At 35.6% G+C, this 17,523-nt stretch overlaps 1 protein-coding gene across 1 annotated transcript in view; it reads right to left on the reverse strand.

Moving 5' to 3' along the window:
• Positions 1–535: 535 nt before the first annotated feature.
• Positions 536–17,523, reverse strand: part of LOC122812806 (interleukin-23 receptor-like) — a 75,217-nt gene continuing 58,229 nt past the window's right edge. The window contains exon 3 of the mRNA XM_044084862.1: positions 536–2,913. Within this exon, the coding sequence (XP_043940797.1) occupies positions 2,236–2,913 (678 nt within the window). The 3' untranslated portion in view covers positions 536–2,235. The remainder of the gene's footprint in view (positions 2,914–17,523) is intronic.

A 17,523-nucleotide genomic window follows, 5' to 3' on the forward strand; every position in this document is an offset into this window, starting at 1 on the left:
ATTAAACTCATCTGCCTTTTAAGCTCTTCTGCAGCAGGGCAAAATATAAATAAACATTACTTGACAAATGCTATACTGCAGTCTTAAATACACCAGACTGTTGGAATTGAAACATTTGTTCATTCACTGTGTATTATAAACTACCTTTCACACATAAATGTGCATATCTTTTAATCCAATCATCCCTTCTCTCAGTTCTGCTAGAGAAACAATTGCTTATACAGCCTGGTCACCTGCAGATTATGGGGCATGTAGCACTGTGACTATGCTGAGAATAAGTCTGATGATACTAATGATAGTAAGTCAGAGCTGTGGAGAGCTGTCTCAGTCTTCCACTGTTATGAGAAACATGCCATTACATATCTTGTTGTTTTTCCAACACTACTTACCCCCCTTTATGTACATCTGGTCAGGTGAGCTAAGGAAAGAAATGGGAGGCTTTCATGCCAGTGTTTATTTAACAAAAAAAAATGTTTTAATTTCTATAGTCTTCTTTAACAAATATTAAAACATCTGCATATCTTATCAGCACAACTGGAAGTGATCAAGCATCATTTGTTACTTGTCATGTTTATTTATAGGTAAGCTTTACAAATAAATCAGACCTAGACATTCTAATTGTTTATAAAATAAGTATTATTTCTTGTCCTGAGATATTGTAGTAAGTATCAAATCATTTCTTCTTGAGAACAAATAGTCCATCGCTTAGATGTGATATTTTAGCCAGTTGTTTTTTAAATCAGTTTACTGAAGTATGTGATTTTAGTATAGACCAGTTGTTATACACCAAGTCTGAACATAAAAAATATTTATAGCTTTCCTTCCACATCTTTTCTTTAAGACATTACATATCTCAGCTATTTATTGGACTGATTTATTAAAACACAAGACTGTTATAAACTGACAGTTACAAAACTAGACAGAACGTTAAGCAAAGGCCAATGTGTATGCACTGTTTTCTTGATTCTGTCATTTTCCTTTCTTTGAATTATTACATTATTTTATATGCTGTTATTTCTTTGTTGGCACAAATTAACCTTTCTTCTCTTTTGTCAATGGATGTATCAAGCGCATCAGTGTCCTGAAAAAATACTGTGTTGGTATATGCAACTAAGGAATGCTGCATTGTTAATGCGTTAAAACCTAACTGAATTTTAACACTTTTTATTTGAATGAAATGTACTTGTTGGTCCGTTATGTTGCAAAATTAAAGGTGAATTACTTTTGAACAGATTTGAGCATGCACTAAGTCCAAAGCATGGCACAGGGAATTTTATTTAGGTAGAATTCATATTTAAAAGATGATATGACCTCAATCCATTGCAATTTTCCTATGTATACATGTTGCAGTGGTAGTATTAAACAGGACAACATCTGGTTTTGAAGAATGACAATCCACACAGCCAGTTCTGTCAGCTATGAAGTAGCTGCAGATCAGATGTTTTTATTTATTTATTTGTTTTATTTTCCTTGTACTAAAGAATGTGAGTAAAAACTGAGATTTGATCACTAATCCATGTTTATATGAAGAAATGTTTAGATAACTATAAAGTGCAATGTCTTTACTGTAAATGAATTTAACGCTTGCCCCATTTTAGTGTTGCAGATACTGGAAGTTTTACAATCCTCAAGGTAACTGCAAATATATGTGAACTGAATCAGCAAATTTATTTCTAGATGTATTAGTATATTTAACCTTCCAGAGAAATATTTTGATGATATATTTATATATTGAGTTGTAATTTTCTGACTCTGTCTAATTGCATAGATACTTTATCTTTCATAGGAAAGTAGCAGTTAGCACCATACAAACTAAATAAAAAAATCAACAAAGTATCAGTGCAATTTTGGTTTTGCTTCTCTGCTTCTAATATGTTAGACTCACAACCACCTGAAGCCCTAACTGGTCAACTGCATCTGACTGACAACACAAATCCCCGAAATACCACTTGCACATCTGAGTTAATGTCATCTGCAAAGAATTTCAGTAATCCTTCTGACAGCATAATTAATGCTTTGTGTCTCTCTTGTCATTTCTTTTACTTGATAAGTAACATTTATCCAAGGCATTTTATGAGCACACCGTAACGTAGACTTGTTCTAACTGCAGAATTGTACATTTACTCCGAATCACCCTGAGTTCTATAGTCCACTGATCTCTGCTTAGAATGCCTGTCAGTGAAGGCATTAAATATTATGCATCTGCAAACCCTAACTCTTTGATTTCCAACTGCATCAATGTGTCTTCTTAGCATTCTGTGGAAAATAAGAATTCATATCAGTTGTTGTATCACAGTGGCCCATATTTAGATGTGTAATGCATAGAGTCAGATTACCAAGAATAAATGTTTGTTTTTCCTCTGTCCCATGTGATAAATGATTTTTCCTTTTGAGTTCCTCATTAATACAGACAACTGATTCATTTCTGGAGGGCACCTCTACACAAAGGCCTTGTCCACTCTCACCACTGTTTACATTAGTCTTTACATTGTCAAGCAGTCCGTACCCATTTGTCAAAGTCTTAAACCACAAGGGGCTAGTATGGAAAATACTGTCATCTAACATACTGTGTTCCTCTCTCTCCAGAGGCTCATCATTTGGACCAGATATCTGAGCGTGGCTTTTCTGCAAATCTTGCAATAAATCAGACTTCTGCTTACTTAAGGAAATCTGAGGTTTGTAGCTGTTGACCATTTCAGGCAGCTGAGTGGTATCAGGTAGTCTTTTGTAGTATTCCATTCTTAGTCTGTCATCCTGAAGGCTGACATCTTCCATTACTAACTGGGGTAACATGCTTTCTGTTTCCAAACTATTGTTAACCTCTTGTGTGACATTTTCAGTCACTTCTGTTATGACTGGCTCTACATATGAAGAAATGACAATTGGATGGATGGCTTCAAGTTCATGGTACTCCTAGAAGAGAAAGAAGCATTTCAGATTAATTAGAAAAGGTTTTATATGATAATGGTAAGAGCTACATAATTTGTGGTGGTCACTGTAGTAGTAACGGGAGTTTAAAAATTAAACATATAATAGTAGTGGCATACTCGACAAACATGCATACACGGTATTCAGGGAAATCTTTTGATTAATGAGCATAATTACTCATACTAGATATGTTTCCACTGTAACTGTACTGATGACATAACATGCTACAGTCCTTCATTTAAGCAATAACCCATGCCTGGGTGTGGGTAATGCTGGATTTACCCACGGTTGGTGTGGTTTGGTCATGAGGACGAAGCCCGAGTGGCCAAACAAAGACAACCGCGGGTAAATCCAGCATTACCCACACCCAGAAGTGGGTTATTGCTATTATACAATGACATTATTTAAGAAAAAAATACTTACTTTTCTTAAATAATGGCATTGTATAATGCCTCCTTGCTGCCCTTCCGCAGCTGTCCAGTATTCTGCAGCAGTTCTAATGTACTGTGTGTGTGGAAGCAATGGAGAAAGGAAGATCTCCATTGCTTTTAAAAACTTGTCTCGCTATGTTAAAAGAGTTTAACATAGCGAGATAGCTTTAAAAAAAGCAACGGAGATATTCCTTTCTCTGTTGCTTTTTTTAAAGCTGTTTCACTATGTTAAATGAGTTTAACATAGCAAGACAGCTTTAAAAAAAGCAACGGAGAAAGGAAGATCTCCATTGCTTTTTTAAAGATATCTCGCTATGTTAAACTCATTTAACATAGCGAGATAAGAGCAACGGAGCTCTTCCATTCTCCATTGCTATCCAAAAAAAAAAAAAAGACTTATACTAATGGAAAAAGTCTGGGTGACCGGACCTTTTTTCCATTAGTATAAGTCTGATTTACAATGCGCATGCTGACCAATCAGCGTGCACATTTTGGAATATCAATGGGGGGGGTCGTTGTAGAATACTATATAACTTACAGGATAAGTAAAAATGTTCTGCCTGCTTTCTTATTACTTAACTCTAAATATTGTCAACAAATAAAATGCTAGAAAAATGTAGTGTCTATCTGATGAGGTGCATCTGAAAATAAGTTCCATCTCCAGAGAGAATATTGACTACCTCTCCAATGTTTGGTCCAACCTATATCAGCCTTTATTAGAACTGAGGCTGCATAGTAAGTGAGAAACACCTGTGATATCTTAGCATTCAGTTGATTTTATAAGATGAGAAATGCGCGTGTTAACAGTGAGATATTCTTGTCCACCACCTTTCTGTAAAGAAATAATAGTTAATCCATTATTATAGTGATGCATACATCAGGGGGTGCTTTATACATTTTGTCATATGGTTCATTGTGTTGCATTCTGACCTATCATTTGACTTCTGTCCAGTGCACACTTAATTGTTCTTATTGGAAAATACTGATATGCTTTTAGCTTGTAAACATGCATGAGACATTAATTACTTCCTGTTTGTATATAAATATATTCAAGTAACATAAATATCTGCAGCATATAAGTCCATCACTCCTGGCCTGCATCATCTGTTTGAAATTTCTCCTCTCTTATCTCTTCACCGGCATAAACGAAAGAGGAAGAGAGAGAGAGAGAAAGGAAAGGTTTGCATATGTAGGAGTGCTTAACTGAGCTGTTGACACTCTCCAATGCACTCCTCAGTTGGGTTTCCCCTTTAAGTCCATTACATACAGGTAGTTGCCAAGATGCAACAGTCTTGGCATGTCTTCATCGAATTACAATAGTGGGCAGGGCAATGGCTGCAATCATGGTCGCGTGTACTGACAGTCCTTCATACTTCAACAAGTCATACTCTTTAAAGGAATTTCCTAGAGGGCCTGCAAGGGCACTATGATCCATCAATCCTTCATCCTTTAGGAAATATCTTTTGTTTGTCAAACTGTAGAATTAAACATCATACTTCTCAACCTCTTAGCACAAAAAATCTGGACAAAGCCTGACAAAATGGGAGGACAGATTTTAAATATTGCACATATAAACTTAGAAAGTTGCTTGAATAATCGGGTTTGTTTTAGCTTGCATTTTTCTGATGGATATGACGTCTGAAACTCAAATGTATATCATTATTTAGTGACTTCAATACACAAATAATCCCAATGATTTGCCAGAAAATCGCAAATTTTAAGAGGAACAACCAAAATATGAGGCAAATATCTAGACATTCTGTGAAAATCTGTACAGTTGAGAGGTATAGTTGTCCACTAACTACTTAGATGAAATTGTGGTTTGACTTCATTATCCATTGGGAGATAGACAGGGTGTAAGAAATAGGTAATAGGTTTTATGTTCAGCTTTTCTCTTCGTTTTAATTACAAAAGACTGTAATAAGCTAAGTCAAAAACAGCTTATCCTTGAGCCTAAAGAAGTACATGTTTCAATTCTATCAAATGTACTGCTAAGTAGTTCTTATTGTAATTAAGTCTGCACTTTCAAAATATTCATTTGTGGTTACTAGTAGAAGTCCATAGATGTTGGACTGGATTCTAGTGGAGTTAAACAAATGCGCAGAATGGTTTAAAGTAGCTAAGTAGAGTGTGACCTCAGGTTTCACTAAATTAAATGGAATGGCGCCCTGGACGATGTTTTCTGGCATGGATACAGAGGCACAGTCTCTAGTGTGTGAATGTAACACTATTTAATTCAGATGTGGAATTTTTAAAGCATATTATATTTTCATTTTTTTTGTATAAGTATTGATCTAGTTGCTTTCTAGTTTATTCTGTTGTTAGTGTGCTAAACAGCGGCTTTGGTCTAACATGTTGAGATTACTCTATATTTAATTGTCATAAATTTAAAATTTCTCGCAGTGCTGTACTGAGAATTAGATTACAGTAGTGAGATGCTAACAAGCTTTCCCCAGTAGCACTGAGTTTGATTTCTTCAGTCTCCATTTACCCTTATGTCACTCTGAGCTTCAAACATTAGCTCAGATGTCACAGGTTCTGCAACTGTTTGTCATTTTCTTAAAAGGTATTTTGGGTGTGAGTGTCAGGAATTTGTTAGTGATATCTGGTATTTCACTTTAAATACTCCTTACCGATGATGCAAGTTCTTTTATACATGATCACATGATTTTAGCTGTGATATGCACCATATAAACAATTTCTCCTATTATTTATACTGAAAAATCTGGCAGTGTGTGATTTTTTTAAACTGGACTTAGAATATAGACTAGTATGGCAAGTTAAATGCAAATTAAATTGCCTATCTCATCCTGTTCTACAGTTTCAGTAAAAGACCGTCATTTGAAGTGTGGTCTTACCAGTTGTATATACTTTGGCATGGTTATTTTTATAACCGTTTTAAATATTTTACCATTGTGTAATTACAGCCAATTGGTGTGAGAATATACAAAGTATAATTGGTGGTATGACACCTATAGTAAAATGAAATGATGTATATCTGTTAAAACTCTTTAAGAGTTGAGCTATAACTATGATATGACAATACCACATTTTTTTGCCCTGTGATTACCAGTTTTATCCATTTAAACTGAGGGAGAATGCTATTCCTTTATCTTGTACAGCCTGTCGACATAAAAATAGTCCTGGTCCCCAGCTCTTAAGCTCCACCTGTTTATTGCTTATTTTATGTTTTCATACATTTTTAACACTGTTGATCTCTTTTTTGTATCTTCTGGAATGCCTTCCTTTATTTTTCTTGTCTTTAATGTGAATGAGTTGATGTATAAGATTCCATAAACAGCATAAAATCTTATGTAGTGCATGGAGTGCCACCATGATTATGCTCCAATAATAAATAATATCCTAGTTCTGTGCTACTGTAGCTTGATAACCAACCTTAGCAATGATTAGAAGGGTATTAGACAATTATTAAGCACCCCATATGCGCTGTTTAACTTAAGTCTGGCACTAAAAGCTAACAACGCTGACCAGTAAGCAGCAGCAGTAGAACAAGAAACTGTTTAGTTTCAATCCATGTTTCTTCCTGCTGTCTACGACATTACAGCGGGGTCTACATTAGCTAGCCAAAATGTTATTCTGGTGAACACCTATTCATTGACCCCTAATCAGTGAAATTCATGTCAGCAATTCACTGAATTTACTAAGGGTAATGAAATAGTTGCCTGAAGCACAACGGACCAACTTGTAGTTGACTCAAACACCTCCAAGTGGGGGGCTTTGCCAACTTCGAGATCACACTACAGTGGAGAAAAGGGTAAAGTTCTGTAGTTGTCTGTTGTGCTTTGGGCAACTATTTCATTGCCCTTAGTAAATTCAGTGAATCGCTGAAGCGATTTTCACTGATTAGGAGTTGATGAATAGGTGTTAGCTGGAATAACATTTCAGCAACGTAATATAGACTCAATACAGCAACTATTTTGATTCAAACTGCTTCCCTTCAACAGGGAATATGTAAGGACATCAGCTACTTCCCCACTGGTTTGCCAGCACAACACATTGCAATTTTTTTGTTTGTTTTAATTTTGTTTTTTTGCAACTAATAGTACATGGAGCAGATAAATCTCCACACACAACAAATAATTATGATGAGATCTCAGGTCATAACTTACTATTATGTGCTGTTGACATGGATGCCTAGATTCACATCTTGAGCTTTGCTTTCAAGGTGAATTTCTTGGCATCCATGTTTCAAGCATGTAATATAAACCAACAATAATCCCCGTGTATTCTAGTATGTTCTATTAGGTCTCTTCTTATTGGTCACATTCCAAAGATGTGAGATCTTGCATTTAAGAACAGCTTCTCCCCAAAGAATCTTAATCTGTTTGCTTCTACATTCCTTATATAATGTTAAACTTACATTTCTAAACATGCAGCAGTCTTATGCCACTAATCTCTAGATTGTCACTTTATTCTACTTTGAAAGAGCTAGGTGGAATAACAAGGTCTTATATGCAAACATTTTGTTTGCAATATGTATGCAGAAACTATTGTTTAATATGTGTCAGTTCCCAATTGCACCTTTGATTTAGCTTTATTTCGTACCTCATCATTAGTTCCTTTTTACATTTGACCTTGCTTCATCCCATAATACTGTTTGTACCATATTTGCTGTCACCTTTGCCATAAAATTGACAGCTCCATTGGATAACACAGTAGGTCTGTTTCTTTATCTTTTCCCCTGCTGGTTTAAGTAATAGTATAATCATTAACTGCTTTGTGAATTTTGGCATTTCCATTTCATCTTATTGGCAACTTCAGTTAATTCACCCTGGATTGCTTATATAAACCATTTGGTATACTTCCACCTTAAAGCTGAAGTTTTCTTTTTCCTCATCTGATTTACTGGACTTATTTCTTTTCACTGTTTTTCTCCTTCATTTGATAGTGATGCCTACTCAGCGTTGATATTTCTTGATTTATTTTTGCAAAATATTGCTCTATCTTTATTCTTATGCTTGATGTTACACAATAGTTTAAGGCAAAAACTCTTCAGATGTGACATTTCTGCCCTGTTTCTCTCTTCTTTTCTGAGCTTTATCAGTTTCTTGTCTGACTGTGTAAATACCTGATATCGACTAATCATATACAACCTATGGTCACCTCTCTTCTGCCTTCAGTTCACTGTTTTTCATTTATTGTTTTCCACTCTGTATGTATCTCTTTCATGGTGATGTTATTTTTAAATCCCTTCGTCTGGTCACCTTCTTCCCAAACTTTTATAGGTTCTTATTACCTACTAGTAACCTCTACAGCTTACTAGTCAGTCTGTTAGTATTTTCCCTTCTGTTTTTGCTTCCTGGCATCTGCTGTTGTTGTCTGCACGTCCCTCATAGCATTCCCAAATCTTTCACACTTTTACTATGTACTCTCCAGCATATTTACTTCCGACAATGTACTTAGTTTTGTTTTTGTCAAATTCTTGATCTGAGCTCTCATCTCTAAAGGTACACCTATCACTTCAATGAATTACTACTTAAGAAAATTTGCCATATTCATTATTAATGTTTAATCTAAGATTGCAAATATGTGCTTGGGGATTCAGAGAGAAACCCACAGGTGAGCTGCAGCTTAAAAGGACTGTTTCTGTGATCAGGGAAAACGCAATTCAGAGACATGTTAGCTGCAAAGATGAAAGACCTCATTATCAACTAATTTGCATGTTTCTGAATCACCTGTAATCATTGCAAGTGCAAATCAGTGCTTTCTTGCACTAGTCATCACTAGTAACCCATACATTGCATTAGTACAGATACCCCCATCCTTCCCCCCACACACACATACCAACATACCACTTACCTGTCCCTGTTTTGACAGAATGTCCTTGATGTATCTCATTATTGTCACTGCTCCCATAAATCATGGATACTTAATGTTGTTCAACAATGTCTGACTTTAAAATCTCATTCTTCTTATTGTTTGTAAACTACATCATGATGCTGCATCTGCTGCTTTAACATTTTAAGTGAGTACAAGTAATAGTTTAAAACTGTCCCTGATATTACAGAATGTTTCTGATGTTGCCTCTTGTACATGCCCTTTCCTTTGTAACTCATGAATAGTTGCAGTCGGTGAATAATGGCAGACACTGGAGTTCCATATGTCCTATAGTGTAAAAGTGCACTCTAAAGTAAGCTGATCTCTGCTAGTGTACAGGGTCAAGGCTTTGTCTTAATAAGTACCTTTCTCTGCTGCTTTAACTTCTTTTTTTTTAAACTTAAGGAAATAGATTAAGATCATTCCTGATGTCTAGTGGTGGTGCAGAAGTGTAACGCTTTACTAAGGAACTAGCTGTGTTCTGAGGCTACAGGGTTTGAAACTTCCCCCTTTTTCCTCTAACGTTTCCCCCAAGACTTAAGGAAAATTTTAAGAGTATCCTTGGTGTACAGTAGTGCACCGGGCTAAAGCACTACTAAAGAGCTGTTTGCATATGTTGGCAATACCAGGCTTGAATTGTTCTGTGTCTTTTGGACATGATATTAAGAATATCCCAGGTGTCTAGTATTCCCTGATCCTATGTCTTTCTTGTAGAAAATTTCTATTATCTTTTTAAATGCCTTTAGGGAATGATATAAAGAGTATCCTTACCATCTAGTGTACTTCATCCCCCCAATATTGCAGGATTTGTTTGTTACTCTAGGGAAGTGTGGAAATATGACAACTCACACACACTCATGGGTCTATATTATAAGCTCGACATTTGAAAACATCGAACAACATATGGTCGACACCATATCCTTATAAAAAGACAAAAAAAAAAGAAAAAAGTACCCTAACAGGTTTAAGAAGGGGGGCAAGCCCCCCTGTACCCCCCACTACTTAAATATACCAACTCCGAGACCACACTATATTGCAGTAAATGGAAATCTCCCCTTACGGAGATTTCTGATTACACGCTCGAGTTTCTGAGCGTTCAATATTCTCGTGTCGACAATGTCAGATTCACCATTGTCGGCTATAGAGAATATAATATAGACCCACACACACACACACACACACACACACACACACACACACACACACATACACACACGCACACACACACACACACACACACACACACACACACACACACACACACACACACACACACACACACACACACACACACACACACACACACACACACACACACACACACACACACACACACACACACACACACACACACACACACACACACACACACACACACGCACACACACACACACCTAAGTCCCACTTTATTTTTTACATTACTTTGGTGAAAAATATATTTCTTGTAAGAAAAATTACATGTGAAAACTGGTTTCATTTGGTTCCTCAGTGAGTTGTAACTTGAGGAATCATAGTAGAAGCTTCTAAACTTATACAAAATAGGAAACCAATCTATATTTATAGCATGAGTTTTAAGAATAGATAATATGTTGCTTGGTAATTCTCCATTGCTATGAATTTCTGCAGCAATGATCCTTAAAGTGTGACAAAGCACATTTTTTTAAACACAGTCAACACAAATATTCAAATTTCTTTCACTATGACTTGTTGAGTTAGAGTTTGGTGAGGAATTGAATTGCTGAGCATAACTGGTCAGGAATTCGACAGGACAAAAGTATTACATTTCTTTTTGCATGGGGACATGCTCCACTGTATCCCCACATAGGGGTATGGATGCAGGACCTTAACACTTTTCAAGACCTTATACAACCAGCTTCATAGTTGTACCAATAAAACAAAGGGAGAAATCTCCCAAAAAAGGTAAATCACACTGGCAATGATTTACTGTGGAAAACAACAAATGGGGAGTTCAACCTCCAATGTGCACTTGATGACTGTTCAAATAAAAGGAGTGCTGGTGCTAGGCCGGTTACTACCCTTCATCTCGCTGGCTGCGCACATACTGGGTTTGTTAGTCTTTGCATACATTTACCTCTTTATTATTAGAGGCTTGATTAGTTTCTAGTATGTTTTATTTTATATGAACAAATGTTAAGTATGTGTGTGGATAGGTTTCCTGTTGCCATTAGCTTTGCAGATAGATATACAGTTTAATGATTTTGTAAAAGTATAATGTTTGTATAATTTGTGTGCTTTCACATATGTTGGTTTAACCTTTCAGTGTTGAGTTAGTTTTCCCCAAGAGTATCTTTTCTCATACTCTGCCCAGCACTTTCCGAACACCCTAAAAGAACAGAGTACAGCATTCAGTGTGTAATTTTTTATAGCTGAGCTCCATCTAGGTGTATATATATCTTGGGGAGCATCCAATAGCTGAAAAAAGAGGAGTCTAGGAGACTGGCAACTGCCCCAATTGTTTCACATTATTTTAAATTCCTGAGCAATGATTCCATTATTTGATCATTTACTAGTTTGCAGACACCAACATATTCCCCTTCTGTTATAGCCTGTTATTACAATTAGGTTAATTACTGTTATCAACTGTTCTCCTTTCATAAATTCAACAGACATTCCCAATTTTGTGACAAAATGGAATTACGTATTATGCAGAGCCTGCAAGATGAATTAATACAGCTTCTCTTATAAGACACTTTGACAGAGAAACTGCAGTAAGGAAATAATAATAACATCTGAGAATTCTGTATAGAAGTTTTTATAACACTCTTATAATGCAAAATTCAGGCTGGAACTTGATAGAGTACCAAAAAACTGTGGGAAAAAGGCTGAAATTAGAAAGCTTAATATACTGATTATGTAAAATTAGATTTTTTTTTCATAATTTCCAGGCCGAGCCTGAAAATGGTCCATCTTGATCAGCGTTCCACCCTTGTTAATGAATAATAGATAAATACATACAGTGGATATAAAAAGTGTACACACCCCTGTTAAAATGCCAGGTTTTTCTGATATAAAAAAAACAAAGCCACAATAAATCATTTCAAAACTTTTCCCACCTTTAATGTGACCTATAACCTGTACAATTCAATTGAAAAACAAACAAATCTGTTAGGGGAAAAAATATAAAATTTAAAAAAATGTACAATAAGCTGGTTGCATAAGGGTGCACACCCTTAAACTAATACTTTGTTGAAGCACCTTTTGATTTAATTACAGCATTCGGTCTTCTTGGGTAGGAGGCTATCAGCATGGCACATCTTGACTTGACAATATTTGCCCACTCTTCCTTGCAAAAGCACTCCAAATCTGTCAGATTGTGATGGCATCTCTTGTACTCTGCCCTCTTCAGGTCACCCCACAGATTTTCTATTGGATTTAGGTCTGGGCTCTGGCTGGACCATTCCAAATCTTTAATTTTCTTCTGGTGAATCCATTCTTTTATTGATTTGGATGTATGCTTTGGGAAAAGTTTTGAAATTATTTATTGTGGTCTCATTTTTTTATATCACAAAACCTGGCATTTTAACAGGGGTGTGTACACTTTTTATATCCATTGTAAATATTATTATAATAACAGCAAAGTGTTTAGATGTAGATAAAGAAAAGTAGACTGAAAACAATAAAATATAATAAAATACATATACTAATGGCCTAGAGAATTATGTAAATAGTTAAATGATAATATGTGTGCTATTAATAATGATGTAAGTACTTTCTCAGAAATGAGTCATTTTGGAGAATCATATTGTGTTGCTTTAAATTCTAACAGTGCGTTTCAGTCCAGCTTGACATATGCCATTACATGGAAGAGGAAAACCAATATCTATCAAGAATGTATATAACATCTGCATGCCCTGTAGTATATGACTGCACATTCCTTTACAACAAAAAAGACAGTGGCCAAAAAGGGCCAAAAGGAATCTAATGATGAGATCAAAGTAGGTTGTCTCATATACCAAAAATATAGCAGAATCAACCTGCTTGAGCGTCATCATTTGCAATTTAATCATACATACCCTTACTGTTTAGGATAAAGAACTGGTTACTAATGGGCTTAAAGTTCTACTTTTTGTTTTATGTAAATGAGACTATAATCTTGTATCTGTAATAAACTCATGCACAAACTAAATGTAGCTGCATTTTCAAAGATTGGGATCAAGATGTTATACAGTGTAGATATGAAGTTTTGTTTGCTGAAGGCTAGCTATCTTATTAGTTTGGTAATAAGCATTTTACTTTTAGTAAAATAAAAACATAGATGGCAATGGCAGCACACTGGAAAAATAAAAAACAAAAACAAACCTAAGTGTAACATGGTCGAAGACTTTATTAACCGGTGCCAGGAATAAGCACTTTCGTCTAAACTAAAAAGATTTCATCAGATCATGGTTTATTTTTAATGTCAACTTTACTGCTTCACCGAAGCAGGCATTTGGCTAATGACAATATTATTGTCATACTCACAGCAGATAAAAGTGCCTTGGTACTTGTATTGACACAGAATTTTATGAGACACTTTTGTTTGGACATTTAACGGTTAGGAATAGTTATTTGCTATTAAAAGAGAATCCCACACCTTGTTTCATATCTGTTATTGATGTTCACATTTAATTATTTTAATTTGTTTATTGGAGTATGGCAATGGGCCATTTTTGCACCTAATTTGGTAATGTACACACTGATAAAAACAGTAATAGATTAAATAATATACAAGGTATATGCAAATAAAGTTTGTGTACAGAAGAATAAAGTTTTATAACTTTTGTAACACAACAGAAAGACTAAAATCAAGAAGTATTTTGAAGAAACTAAACTCTGCATAATCATAATTCCTAGAGTTTAATAAATTTGCCATTAAATAATATTATTCATCTAGACATTACATTATTGTGATTATAATCCATAAAATGTATACAATATGATCAAGTTTCTTACCTATGTTTTTTCTATGCATATAATATAATTCACTTTCTTATCTATGGTTTGTCTATGTTAATAATGTGTTTCATTAACAAAGGACTTGCCTATATATACACACAAGCATATTATGCTATTATACAATATTATTGTGAGAGTAAAGAACAGGTTAAAATGGATTTCTGTAGATTTTTCTGAAAATGTGAAATAAATGTTTTGCATTTCAGTGTGTAGAGTGCACTCAGCTAGAACTCAGTTACCTAACTTGGCAAAACTATATAGCTTGGCATTCATTGTTAATAAGAATCAATCAGACTATACTCATTAGAGCCCTTGGGGTAGGGTGTCAAACAGGAGAAATGCAAGTTTGGAAAATAAACAATGACAATAATACTCTAAAGCTAGGTTGGAGTGAATGCTCAAAGATAAATTGTTTTTGTGGGCAAAGACAGCAGGACAACTTTATTTGTCTATGTAATGCAACTTGTATCTTCGGGTACATAAAGTTTTCCAGTAACATTACCTTTTGGTCCACGGTTAAGAGTCATTATTACATTCGACCAAATAGTCCTAAGGTAACCCTTGAATTTGATGCCATCGTTTCTATTAAATGTTGTCAATTTCTTATATTTTATTTTGGAAAAGGAAAAAATTCAAAGAAATATCCAATATCAATACAATGGCTAATCTTCACATATGTAAAAAAGTGTGGTAATCCTACTATACAGGAAATTAGTATTCCTCCCAATAATACAAAAGTACAACTAAATTTTACTACTGGAGTTTCTGTAATATGTACTAATACCGCAATCATTACAGGCAGCATACATTGGGCATATGTTCTATCAGTATTAACAGGTAAACCTACCTCTGTTTATACAGACCATTTGGTTAAAATCCCTTCTACCTGTAAAAAGGTAGGCAGACAGTATCAAAAGGTTGTGGTACATTTTAACATCACATTCCCAGACACAGGCAGGTGCCGATATAAAAGGGCATGGTATGATACTCTGCTAGAAAGCCTAGGTACAAGCATTGGAGCTATTAATGCAGCTGACGTCAAAATTCTGACTAATCGATTAAAAGTAGTGGGGGAAGATATGTCTCAGATTGTGCATTTACAATCATCTTGGAATCCAGAAATATGGAAGACACACCTGCACAATATAAATCAGCAGCAATTTTTAGACAATTATGATGCTATGCAGCTATATCAGTTGAAATGTGATGGTAACATGACAATTTTTGTAAAGTGGACAAAATGCACTATGCAATCTTTGTATGTGGAAATTCAGGAAAATAGAGTACAAACTGAACTTATGTTACAAAATGAAAATGTTTGGCGACAATTGTTTAACAAATGAATACATGATACCGATTGGATTAGGTACTCCACAATATTGTACAGGAAAGTTTATGTATTATAATATTACTGATACAACTATTATGTGTCAACTTACTGTGTTACCTATGATATTTCTCGTACCAGAAGGGTATGAGTATTGGTTGCCACAATTTGAAGGTAATTATATGGATATGAGAGGAAAAACACATAAAACTGAGCATTGTACACAGACTCAAAATGGACTAATTTGTGAACAGCATTCGCCTGTCTATGAACCAGATTTACTGCAGCATTTTGTTAATTTGTGTAAATGGACTATTATGCCTTCTTCTTTTCAAATGTTTATAGACGTGGCTCCTCAGTATATTTGTGTGGTTACAGATCAAGACATAGGTCATAATTTAAAATTACCTTTTGTAGGATGTTTATCACATGTTGATTTCCTTAAATGGAATAATAAGACCTATGTGTTTACTGAACCCATAGAAGTGAATACTTCCAAAAACTGAATTATGACTTAATATAGCTTCTCAATATCTGTATCTTTGGATAATTTAAAAAACATAATGAACAATACTAAAATTCTCAGAGAGTATTTGGAAAAAAGAAATAAAAGTATTCTGTATTATGAGGCATTGAGCATCATTGCAAAACATAAACTACTTAGTTTGGCTGAAAAGATCAAAAAAGACACTGCTCACAGCTGTGGGATATCTTTACTGGTTGGTCAAAATCAGGAAAAAAATATGTTAAATTGGTTGATGCATCCTGTATTAGTAGTGCTTGGCATTATAGTCATACTAACTATCTGAAATTGCTACCTAAGTTGCCATTTGCAAAAAATTTATAGAGTTCAGCAAATCATGATGGTTAACCTGAATAAACTCGAAAAGGTTTCAATGTGTACCATTAAAGAAAAAATGAAAATGAACAATCATTTTCCGCTTTTTAAATAAAAAGTGGGAATTGTGAGAGTAAAGAAAGCACAGTTGTGTACACTTACCATGAATGTAGATGTTTGAGTGTATTCACTGCTGCAGTCATCACACTTGGGTTATCTGCCTGCAGGTAGCCCTCAGCTGGCCTGAATACCAGAGTCTTGGGATTTCTGCATCGGATGCTGTCGCCTCTTCCATGATGTCAGGTCGTCAGGGGTATAAAGCATGCAGCCGACACCATTACATCAGTTTTTCTTGCCCCAGATGTCAGGAGCCCCCAAAATAGGAAGCAATTACATGGTGTGGAACACCTCCAGTAAAAAGTAAATACCATTGCCATAACATATGGCCAAAAAGAGGATAGGTAGAAAGCAGAGAAAAGTCAGGGGGCTGGAGGGAGGGTAACCAGGACTGCAACAGTGAATACACTCTAACAACTACATTTATGGTAAGTGTACACAACTGTACTATGTTCTTCGTGTTTCACTGTTACAGTCATCACACTTGGGTTGATTTCCAAAGCTGAGGAAGGGTGGAGGCAGTCAAGAAGTATTAGGGCTGTCTAGCAGGCCTTGTAAGACTGCTGTGGCAAATACAGCTCTGGATTTAGAAAAGACAGGTAAGTGGTAATGCTTGGTGAAAGTGTGTACAGAACTCTAGGTTGCAGCTTCCAGGATGTCCCTGGTAGGGACTCCCCAGAGAAATGCTGTAGAGGTTGAGGTAGCCCTAGTGGAATGAGTTCTGATCCCTTGTGGGAGAGGTTTTCCATGGTGTTTGTAGCAGAAATGGATGCAGTGTGCTATCCATTTGGAAATGGTTTGCTTTAAAATGGCCTTGCCCTCTGCCCCTGTAGCAAAGCTGACTAGCAGCTGGTCAGATTTTCTGAAAGGCTTAGTCCTGTCGAGGTAGAGCCTGAGCTGTCTGCATGTCCAAGGAGTACAGGATCCTTTCCCCTTTATTCTGAGGATTAGGGAAAAAGGTTGGTAAATGGATGGATTGGTTTAAAGCCACACTGGATACCACCTTGGGCATAAATGATGGGATAGTCCTGAGGGAACCCCTGTCCACATGGAAAATAATGAAGGGTTCCACAGCCATTAGTGCCTGT

The sequence above is a fragment of the Protopterus annectens genome, chromosome 10.part0, assembly GCF_019279795.1.
Source record: "Protopterus annectens isolate FY-2018-M chromosome 10.part0, PAN1.0, whole genome shotgun sequence".
In the NCBI taxonomy this organism is placed as follows: Eukaryota; Metazoa; Chordata; order Ceratodontiformes; family Protopteridae; genus Protopterus; species Protopterus annectens.